The sequence below is a fragment of the Hevea brasiliensis genome, chromosome 16 (genome assembly GCF_030052815.1).
Source record: "Hevea brasiliensis isolate MT/VB/25A 57/8 chromosome 16, ASM3005281v1, whole genome shotgun sequence".
Taxonomy (NCBI): domain Eukaryota; kingdom Viridiplantae; phylum Streptophyta; class Magnoliopsida; order Malpighiales; family Euphorbiaceae; genus Hevea; species Hevea brasiliensis.
This window is the reverse complement of record NC_079508.1, coordinates 45,320,471-45,332,230: the sequence shown is the minus strand read 5'-3', so window position 1 is coordinate 45,332,230 and position 11,760 is coordinate 45,320,471. Positions and strand designations below refer to the sequence as shown.

General features: G+C 40.3%; 1 protein-coding gene across 1 annotated transcript; it reads left to right on the top strand.

Moving 5' to 3' along the window:
• The first annotated feature begins 6,468 nt into the window (after positions 1–6,468).
• LOC131174633 (uncharacterized) lies at positions 6,469–7,385 on the top strand. Its single transcript, XM_058138387.1, has 2 exons — positions 6,469–6,936; positions 7,092–7,385. The coding sequence occupies exons 1-2, from the start codon at positions 6,469–6,471 to the stop codon at positions 7,383–7,385; spliced, it is 762 nt and encodes a 253-aa protein (XP_057994370.1).
• Positions 7,386–11,760: the final 4,375 nt, after the last annotated feature.

Here is an 11,760-nt window from a genome sequence, read left to right as displayed (position 1 = left end):
ATCATTTGCTTTTAAAAGGACGTGTCCTTTCGCTTTGGATCAACACGTCCATCTTTGTTCACATCAATTGAATTAAAAAATTCAATAATTGTAACTATTGTCTCAAACGTTCTATTTAGTGAACGTTATTTTACAATTATTTTTCAAATCATCTACAGATTGCAAGATCATGCTGTAGATCTTTCACAGCCATCTGTCTCCAATGATGCTCTGCTTGTATTGGCTGATACTGAAACCACCCCAACAATTGTTCAGATACCTAGGCAATTGCCTAGAAATGAGCTTGAACAGCTCATTCCAAAGGATTGGTTAACCAATTACGAAAGGCTTCATTCAACCTCTCAGCCAATCCAGATTACTGAGTCTTCTTTCAGAAGAAACCCTGATGGAACGGTGCAGACCACGTTTCAACCTCCTCGGCACTCTACAGGCTCTTTGCCTGTATTCCAGACCATGATGGTCCAGCCATTAGAAAAGGAGCAAGACTACTATCCCATTGGAGCAGTAACACCAGACAATCATTACATCTATCCTCAGAAAATAGATGGTCACTGCCCCTGGGATCTCCCAGGTTCTGGAGCATGTGATGAAGATTGTGATTGTCAAGACAATTACTGGGAAAATGAATATGACCATCCCCTGTCTGATAAAAATTGGAGGAAGCTCACCAAACAAACAAGAAGAGCCTCTTGCAAGCCACAACAAGTTCTCAGCAGAGACTATCCAGATAGTAGCCCATGGATTGGTATCCATGAGGAAACCAAACAGAAGAAGCCTCTTCCTATCTATGAGCTTGCCCTTGAGATCATCAGAAAAGAAGGAAAGAAACTACCCCCTCTTAAACCGCTTTCTTCTCCTCCTCCCGCACTTCCCTAGTACAACCTTGTATGATGTTTTCACCGCCTCCTATGAAGCTGCATTTTCCTCCATTAGCACAATGAATCGACCAGCAGACCAAGATCTCCACGGACCTTTCATTCACTCAACTAAGGTTGATAGTGAAGGTCGACAACCCCGATCACTCAAGTCAAGAAGTTTTAAAGCGGCAAACCAAGAATCTCGCTGTCGAATAAGACGCTCTGACGTATTGATTCCAAGATTGACCAGTCCTCACCAGACTCAAAGATGTTGATCAAAAGATTGACTCCTTCACTGCTTTTGCCCAAAACATGTATAAGGATCTCCAAAGCAGAATTACCCAGCTTGATAGAGATTTGAAGGCTTTGATCCAGCAACGGAGATTTGGTGTAGAATTCAATCAAAAGGAACAGGAAATAAGAAGGCTGAAGAAACAATTAGCCCAAGTTGAAGCAGACTTGCACAAGCCCACAGAAGCCCCAGTCTCTTTCAGCCCATTCAGCCCTTTCTCTGCCCAAACAACTTCTAACCCTTTCCTTCCTACACCTGAACCTGCTTACTCTCCTTTTGGACCTTTTAACTATTCATATGAACCACCTCCAACATATCACCCATCTCCTTTGTTCAGACCTACTCCAACACCTGCCAGATATGAGCAAAAGAGTCCATCTTCCTCAGAAGAATCCCATCCTTCAAAAAGGAAGATTGATAAAGGGAAGGACAAAATGTATCATGATCCTCCTCCACAGCATATGGTGTCTATACCCTCTGAGCCAGAACCAGAAGAAGATTCTTCTGAAGACTCGTCTGATGATAGTGAGGACGGACGAATGGATATCACGACACTGCTCATGGCTGATCCTCAGCCAACAGCCTCCCAAACAGGTCCTTCACCAACCACAGATTCTACCAGTGGCACTACAGGCCCTACAGGGCCTCCTCAAGACCCCCATGTTGAAATTCCTGATGATGAACCAATTCTAGACTTTGGGCTACCAGGCGCTCCACAAAGCCAGGCCCAGTTCAGGCCCATGGTTCACCTTGGATGATGTTCCCCCATCAAGATGGAGAGACCGTCTTGCAGAATTTAAAGCTTGGCTTGATGTCCAAATGCTCCGGGAAGGTGCTGACTCCCATGCTATACTCAGAGAATTCATCTCTAGAACAGTTGGCACACTACAAGACTGGTTTTCCTCCATTGGAGAATATCAAAAAGCTCAATTTTGCCACCTGACTCCCTTACAAGCAATCAACGCTCTCTTTGCTGAGTTTCTGGGAGATGCATCCTTATACAGCAAGCAGTTAAGACAAGAGTTCTTTGATATGCTTTGTTCTTTGAAAAGATCGGACATTGAGAAACACTATCGCATGACTCAACGTTATTATCTGCTTAATGGTTACAATGATGTCAACCTCCGGCATACCTATATTGCCTCCCTGCCAGAAGCATTACAACCAGAACTCCATAGAAGTATTGCTGCTACCAGAAGAGCGATGAATGCTATCACCATAGGAGAAATCCATCAAATGACTCAGCTTGTCCGATAAAATGTGCGAACAAATGTGTCGTTCAAAGATATCATTGACAACAGTAAAGCTTTGAAGAATGTATGCCAGAAGTCTCACCTTGCCATTAAATGCAAGGAGAAGAATTGTGAATGCAAGACAAAGAAGAAAGCACATTACAAGAAGCATCCTTCTGGATTCAAACCCCCTTTCAAGCAAAAGAAAGGAAGAAGGTCAGTCAGATACTTTCGAAAGAAAAGAACGGGTACAAAGAAGTCTGAAAGGTGTTATATCTGTGGCAATCAAGGTCATTATGCCAAGAACTGCCCAAGAAACCCTAATAAGGCAGTTAAGCTATTACAACACATACAGCAGGCTTCTCACATCTCCCTGGAACATGATGATGTTGAATCCCTGTTCTCTGAACAGGATGAGCCCGATGAGGATACAGTCTTTGCCCTTGGAGTAGACACTGGATCAGAAGAAGATTACTCATTCACTTCAGAAGAATCCAGTTCAGACACTGAAGCCCATTACCCGTCTTACCTGGCCCAACATATCCAATCCTCCCAATCCACCTATGGCCCGACACTATTCCAATTCCTTTAGTCCCGATCCATATTCTTCCCAATAAGTATGAACGGCCCATTAGTGTCATTGGCTTCCTGGATACCGGGGCTCACAAAAGCATGATGAACCCAGCCATCTTACCCTCAGAATACTGGGTCCCTCATGAAGAATACTTTAAGGCTGCAGATGGAAACGTTTTCAAAACTAGCCTTATCACTAAGCACCCAATTGGAATCCAGTTCTTCCCCACTTGTATCCTTTGGACTAGGGTCATCGGGTCGGATCTTCCTGACAAGGATCTATTGATAGGCTTTGACTTGTACCAACAGGCGAAGCATTTAAAGATCCTCCCTACAGGATTGAAGTATAAGAGGAGCTTTCAGCCATTTACTTCTGTCCCAAGGTTATATTCTCTGGCTAATGCCTCAGCTGAGTTCCAAGAACACAAGGAGCTGCTCTTACGGTCCTGTGCTGATTCCCATGCACATTTTCATCATCGCCACCCCCTGTGGCAGAATCCGGATTTCTTTGTCAGTCTTCCGTTCAAGCTTAATGAAGATATCAATCCGACAAAGGCATCACACCCGGGGATGAACCCTACAGACTTGGCTCTAGCCCAAGAAGAATGCAAACACTTCGGCCAAAGAAGGTCTCATAGAACCCACTTCTTCTCAGTGGGCCTGCCAGGCCTTTTATGTTGAAAAAAGATCTGAGCGATTGAGAGGAAAGAAACGGCTTGTCATTGACTACAAGCCCCTCAACCACTTCCTTCAAGATGACAAATTCCCGTTACCAAAGCCTGAGGCCTTGTTCACTCAACTGCATGAAGCCCATATCTTCTCAAAGTTTGATCTCAAAGCTGGTTTTTGGCAATTGGGTATTAACCCCTCTGATAGGCCCAAGGCGCATACGCATTCCTACGGCCCAATCCCAATGGAGATCCTTCCATTCGGCCTTAAGACGGCCCCATCGCTTTTCCAAAAAGCCATGACAAGGATATTTGAGCCCATACTACACAGTGCTCTTATCTACATAGACGATATCCTTCTCTTCTCCAAAGATGTTACGGCCCATAGGACACTCCTCTCCACATTCCAACAACTGGTGGATTCCTATGGAATTATGCTATCAGAAAAGAAGAGCTCACTGGCCCAAACTGACATCGACTTCCTTGGAATGAAATTCAAGGATGGAAAATACCAACCGGGACCTCACATTGCAGAAGAATTACTGAAGTTTCCTGATAAGGACTTGACAGTAAAACAAATACAACAGTTCCTTGGTATTATCAATTACATCAGGAAGTTTATCCCGCATGTGGCCGCCCACACTTGCCAGCTGTCAAAGATGCTTAAAAAGGATCACCCACAAATGAGGGAAGAACAGACATGTGCAGTCAAAAAATTAAAAGAAGTGGCCTTAAACCCGCCACCACTAAAGATTCCCAGCATTGGATGCCGCATCCTTCAGACTGATGCTAGTGACACCCACTGGGGTGCAGTCCTCATCGAAGAAATTCAAGGAGAAAAGCATATCTGCGGACATGCTAGTGGAGAGTTCCCAGAACCTCAAAAACATTATCATTCAGTCTATAAAGAGATATTGGCTGTCAAAAATGGGATAAAGAGATTCGAATTTCATCTGATTGGCCACCACTTCACTGTGGTCATGGACAGCTCATCCTTCCCAAAGGTTCTAGACTTCAAAAACAAGTCTCTTCCTGAACCACAATTACTGAGGCTTAAGGACTGGTTCGCCAAGTATAAATTCACAGTCCAGCATATCAAAGGGAAGCACAACTTGGTTCCTGACCTCCTATCCAGGCCAAAAATCCTTCACCTAATCCAAGCTTCCTCTTCACTCCCCTTGATCCTCATGGCATCATCCTCATCCTCTCCACATACTCCAGCTCCAATGCACAGTTTCCTGGTTCCTACTCCAGACAGTTTTCCCCCTGGATGTTCACCAAACCAGCCTATCTCAAAAATGGCTAAGTTCGCAAGGGATCATCTGTTTCACTACCTGAGTGCAAGAAACACCCTAAGGGGATTACTCCCCTCCTCGACTGTCTTTATCCCTGATAACCCTTTCCTCACCTGTTTCAGTATCCAACCTGGCAGAGAACTCATCCTAGAAGAACTATGGCTCCTCTGGTGCATGGTTACACTCTATTCCACAGGACTGGAATTCCCCCTCATGGCCCTGTATCAGTATGTTATGAACAATACTAACAGGACTCTCCTGTCCAGATTTCTAGAATGGTTCAAGCCCATTTCAGCATGGCGCTACAGCCTGAAGCGCATCATAGACACCCATGGAATAGAAGACAGGCCCATCGCTACTCAGCCCAACATCAGGACCTTGTTCATTTTTCACAGGCCTTTCTCTAGAAGGCCCGATGGACTCCTCTGGACCCAGAATACTGAATACGAATGGAGGACCTACGAAGGATCAATTATTGACAAAGATGCCATGGGACCCTTGAGAAGACAACTAGCTGAGTACCTTTGTGAAATCAATAGTTACTTTTGTCTAGTGCCTCCCCATGTGAGTTGTACATCACTCGGTCCCATCCGATCCCTCACTGATGAGCCTATTGACTGGACCCATCCCATGTGGCAAGATTCTCAGGATCCAATGGACACAGAGTCACGAGATGCCATTCAGAGTGCGGACCCACCATCTCCTGTTCACCAACAGTGGCCAAAGGACTTTTTTGGAATCGACTCTGATGACTCTGACTTTGACACCCTCAATCTGTCCACCACTCCTTGATAAAAGCAAAAGTTTGTCAATAATGTAATAATGTGTGTTTGTCTTTATTTATGTTGCTTTAAGAGTGTCGGTAGCCAGTTTCTAACCGGTTGCCTGTAATGTCAAGAGCCTCCTCGCCTATATAAGGAGTTGCTCTCTTCAGTTGTAATCAGACTTAGTTCCCTTTTAATAATATCCTCTGAAGTTCTCTTCTATGGCTTTCTAAACTCTTCTCCTTCTCTCCGAAAACCTTTGAATGTGTATCATACTCTTATAATCAGAGATACGTATGCTCTACACTTGCCTCTTTAAGAGGATCCTGTGTATCAGAAATATCTTTGTTTTGACATTAAGGTGCGACGGTCCCATTATCACATGTGTAATGAACAAAAGGGCACAGCCAGAGAGTACCTATGGAGAGGGAAGAGGCATAGCATGAGTTCATTATATGTGTGGTAAGGGCTCCCGGCTTAATTCTAATTAAAAAATAGATTTATGCAATCAATGCATCTTAGTGTTTTTTTCTTTTTTCTTTCAATATATAGTAGGTTGAGTTCTTGTTGGTAGGAGAAATAAAAGAGTGCAATTTTGATTTCTTATTAGGTATTGTATCCTAGAAATAAATTTTCTATTCAACCCTTGCACCTAGAGGGGAAATTACTATCTTAAAGATAGAATAATAAATGGAGAATTTTCTTCACATTTATTATTCTTTCATCCTTTCTTTTATTTTCTTCACATTTTCCTATCATCATACAACAAGTTTAGGATAGCAAATCAATGGAGTCTTTATTGTGCAAGCCACAACAAGATCTGAAGAGATTAGAGAAGTTCAATGGGATGAATTATAAATGTTGGAGCATGAAGATTATGTATCAACTTACAGCTACCAAATTTCTCTATGTGCTCAACACACCATATCCACAAGATGGAACAAGTGAAGGACAACTTTCTGAAGCACAACAAAAATGGGTGGAAGATTATTTTGTGTGCCATTCAATGATCTTGAATGCAATAAGCAATGCGCTCTTCAATGTCTTCCACAAAAGTTATCCTGAATATGAGTTATGGGCTACTATTGAACGAAGGTATGCCAATAAGGATGCTAGAAATAAATCTTTTTTAATTAACAAGTATATTGATTTTAAAATGGTTGATTCCAAGTCTATTGTTGATCAAGTTAATGAACTTAATGAAATTGCTTCTCAATGTGCTGATGTGGATGAACCAATTTTTGAGACTTTTCAAGTATCTACCATTATTGGTAACTTCCACCTTCATGGGGAGATTAGCAAAAGAAATTAAAGCACAAGACTAAGTCTCTAAATTTAGATCAATTACTTCAACGCATTCAAATTGAACATGAGGCTAGGAATCACGATATACTTATTAATGTTGAAAAGGATAATATGCATAATGTTGAAAATTCCTCATCCTCCAAAATTTCTAAATCTAAGGTCAAAAAGTTTAATAATGGAAATAAGGGTTTTTCCAATGAAAAGAGGAAGAGATTTGAGTCTAAGGATGCTAGTAATAAGAAAAAGAGAGGACCTTGCTATGTATGTGGTAAGATGGGACATTTGGCTAGAGTTTGTAAATTCCACAAAGGTAAAAAAGAAGAAGTCAATGTCTTGGAGGAAGATGAAATGGTTGCTGTTCTTACTAAAATTCTTATAGTGGACAAGGATAATGATTAGTGGCTAGATTCTAGATCAACTTGTCATGTCACTCCATTCAAAAATGTTTTCAAAACATATGAAGAGATGACTAGAGAAAAGACTGTTTATATGGGTAATTCCTCTACTTCTGCTGTTATGGGAATTGGAACTGTGCAACTTCCTCTCTCTTCTGGAAAGATGTTAACTTTGAAGGATATGTACCATATTCCTGGACTTAGGAAGAGTCTTGTTTCCATTAAAAAACTTGATGATCATGGAATTAAAATTGTATTTGATTCCCAAAAAGTGATCATCTCTACGAAAGGATCATTTGTTGGGAAAGGATATGCTACAAATAATATGTATGTTTTAAGTATGAATAAAGTTTCAAGTGCTTCTGCTTATATTATTGATGATGTGAATAATTTTGGCATTATAGGTTAGGTCATATTGGTAGTAATGCAATGCATTGCATGATATCTCATAATTATATTCCTAAGTCTTCACATGTTTATACTACAAATAATTGTGAATGTTGTGCACAAGCAAAAATCACTAAGTCACCTTTTAAATCTATTTCTAAAACATCTCTGTTAGAACTTATTCATACTGATTTATGTGATAATAAAGATTATTTAACTAAAGGTGGTAAAAGATATTTTGTGACTTTTATTGATGATTTTTCAAAATATACTTATGTTTATTTGCTTAGAACAAAAAATGACACTTTTGAAAAATTTAAAATTTTCAAAGAAGAAATTGAGAATAAGACTAACAAGAAAATTAAAAGAATTAGATCTGATAGAGGTGGTGAGTTTTTATCTTCTGAATTTATATCTCTTTGTGAACTAACATGGAAGAGTGAGAGAATTTTCTGCTTCTAATTCTCCTCCACAAAATGGAGTAGCAGAAAGGAAAAATAGAACTCTACCTAAAATGGTAAATGTTATGATTTTGCATTCTAAATTGCCTTATAGTTTTTGGGGTGAAGCATTGCACACTGCATGTTATATTAGCAATAGAATTTTGCATAAAAATAAAGATAAATCACCTTATGAACTATTAAATAATAGGAAACCTAATATTAGTTATTTTAAAGTTTGGGGTTGTATTGCTTATGTGTTAGAAGCAACAAAAAAAAGGCCCAAGTTAGGTAATAAAACAATTAAATCTATTTTCTTAGGTTACTCCATGCATAGTAAAGCATCTATATTTTTGAATTTGCAAACTAATAGTGTGTTTGAATCTGTGCATGCTATTTGCTATAAACATTTGACTATTAAAGATGCTGATGTATTAGAATTAGAGAAAGATTTGTCAAATGAATTAGAGTCAAGTATACAAATTAGAGATGTTGGTTCTAATTCTTTGTCCAAACCTATGATTGATCCTTCTTCAAGAACAATAGTAAAAACATTTACTTCTGAGATTGCTGAATTAAGGCAAAGTAAAAGACATAAGATAGAGAAGGATTTAGGTCCTAGAATGTATACTTTTCATTAGAAGAGCATCCCAAAAACCATCAAGAAGCTATGTCTCTACCTTATGCTGATCATTGGAAAAAGGCTTTAGATGATGAAATTAAGTCCATTCATGACAATAATGCATGGACTTTGACAAAACTTCCTCCTAATACTAAGACTATTGGTTATAAGTGGGTTCTTAAAAAGAAACTTAAAGTTGATGGTACTTTAGATTAATATAAAGCAAGATTAGTAGCAAAAGGCTGTAGTAAAAAAGAAGGATTTGATTATTTTGAAACATATTCTCCTGTTACTAAAATCACTACCATTAGAATTATGTTAACTATTGCTTCTATTTATAATTTGGAAGTTCATCAAATGGATGTCAAAATGACATTTTTCAATGGTGAGTTAGATGAAGAAATATACATTGAACAACCTGAAGGCTATGTGGTGAAAGGAGAAGAACACAAGGTATATAAACTGAACAAATCTTTATATGGTCTTAAACAAGTACCTAGGCAATGGTATCAAAAATTTAAAAAAGAAATTAGATCTATTAGTTTTAAATGTAGTAAAGTAGAAAGTTGTGTTTTCTTTAAATGCACTGATGATTATAAAATACTTATTACTTTGCATGTTGATGATTTGCTTATCTTTGGTTCTAATATGACTTGTATTAATGAGACTAAGCAATTTCTCATGCAAATTTTTGATATTAAGGATTTGGGTCTTGTTGATGTGATACTAGGTATTAAAGTAATTAGAAAAGAAGATGAGTATATTCTTACACAATCACATTATATTGAGAAGATGCTTAGGAAATTTAATTATTTTGGTTGCAAGCCTAGTAAAACTCCTATTGATCCTCATAGTAGTTTAATGCCTAATGTTGGTGATCCTATTAATCAAAAGGAGTATGATAAAATAATTGGTAGTTTAATGTATGCCATGAATTATATTAGGCCTAATATTGCATGTACTGTTGGTATGCTTAGTAGATTTACTAACAATCCTAGTCACGAACATTGGAAATTTATTGGCAAATTAATGAGGTATTGTAACACCCTAGGCAAATCCCACATCGACAAAATACGGGAGAGATGCTGGGATTATAAGTTGATGGTTCGTAACCCCTAGTGACGAGTTTTAAAACCGTGAGGGCTTCAGCCCAAAGCGGACAATATCACTAGTGGGCCGGGCCATTACATTTGTGGTATCAGAGCCGCTCTGCGTGCAACCTTGAACGATGGTGGGGCAAACCTTAGCGAGGACGCTGAGTCCTATAAGGGGGGTGAATTGTAACACCCTAGGCAAATCCCACATCGACAAAACACGGGAGAGATGCTGGGTTTATAAGTTGATGGTTCGTAACCCCTAGTGACGCGTTTTAAAACCGTGAGGGCTTCGGCCCAGAGCGGACAATATCACTAGTGGGCCGGGCCATTACATTTGTGGTATCAGAGCCGCTCCGCGTGCAACCTTGAACGATGGTGGGGCAAACCTCAGCGAGGACGCTGAGTCCCATAAGGGGGGTGGATTGTAATACCCTAGGCAAATCCCACATTGACAAAACACGGGAGAGATGCTGGGTTTATAAGTTGGTGGTTCCTAACCCCTATTGACGCATTTTAAAACCGTGAGGGCTTCGACCCAGAGGTAAACCTTGAGCGATGGTGGGGCAAACCTCAGCGAGGACGCTGAGTCCCATAAAGGGGGTGGATTGTAACACCCTAGGCAAATCCCACATCGGCAAAACACGGGAGAGATGCTGAGTTTATAAGTTGATGATTCGTAACCCCTAGTGACGCATTTTAAAACCGTGAGGGCTTCGGCCTAGAGTGGACAATATCACTAGTGGGCCGAGCCGTTACATTTGTGGTATCAGAGCCGCTCCGGGTGTAACCTTGAGCGATGGTGGGGCAAACCTCAGCGAGGACGCTGAGTCCCATAAGGGGGGTGGATTGTAACACCCTAGGCAAATCCCACATCGACAAAACACGGGAGAGATGTTGGGTTTATAAGTTGATGGTTTGTAACCCCTAGTGACGCGTTTTAAAACCGTGAGGGCTTCGGCCCAGAGCGGACAATATCACTAGTGGGCCGGGCCATTACATTTGTGGTATCAGAGCCGCTCCGCGTGCAACCTTGAACGATGGTGGGGCAAACCTCAGCGAGGATGCTGGTATCAACCCGGATTGTAACACCCTAGGCAAATCCCACATCGACAAAACACGGGAGAGATGCTGGGTTTATAAGTTGGTGGTTCTTAACCCCTATTGACGCGTTTTAAAACCGTGAGGGCTTCGGCCCAGAGCGGACAATATCACTAGTGGGCCGGGCCATTACATTTGTGGTATCAGAGCACTAATGTGACGCCCCTTACCCGTCTATTGTATAGTCGAGCAAGAAGTGCCACATTCGGTGCCGGAGCACCCTATCTTGTCTTATCATGTCTATTGTAAATTTTAATGTCATTTAAATCAGGTAATTTATGTGTAGAATTTTTTTTTTATATACCTTATTTCTGTGGAGACCCGGACAGATCCTCCTCTATTTTATTAGCATCTGGCGGGTTCCACTATCACGTGTTAACATATTCATATTCATTTCACACATTTCCATATCATATTCTCTTGTATCATGTCATTTACAATTATTTATGAGATCTAAAAATGAGGTATCATCTATTGCATTCATATAGAAATTCATAGATAATAAATTACAAGTTTTCATTTCAATCTCAAAGTTTAATTACAGGTCCAAAATGAAATACATCATAAACTAGTAATTACATCATGACTAGACATAATGAACCAAAATACTAGTCTACACATGGGCCCTACCAAAATACAAAAGACTGGTGAGGTGATTCTGATCGGTGGCAGATCTAGTCGGAACTCTGTCCAAATACTACTGTGGCGACTGCTGATCTTCAGTACCTACGCGAT

Bases quoted from the DNA above. Each gene is read 5' to 3' on its own strand.
- LOC131174633 (XM_058138387.1), top strand. From the start codon at position 6,469: ATGGAGTCTTTATTGTGCAAGCCACAACAAGATCTGAAGAGATTAGAG. The intron at 6,937-7,091 runs GTATCTACCATT...AATGTTGAAAAG, and splicing joins CAATTTTTGAGACTTTTCAA to GATAATATGCATAATGTTGA.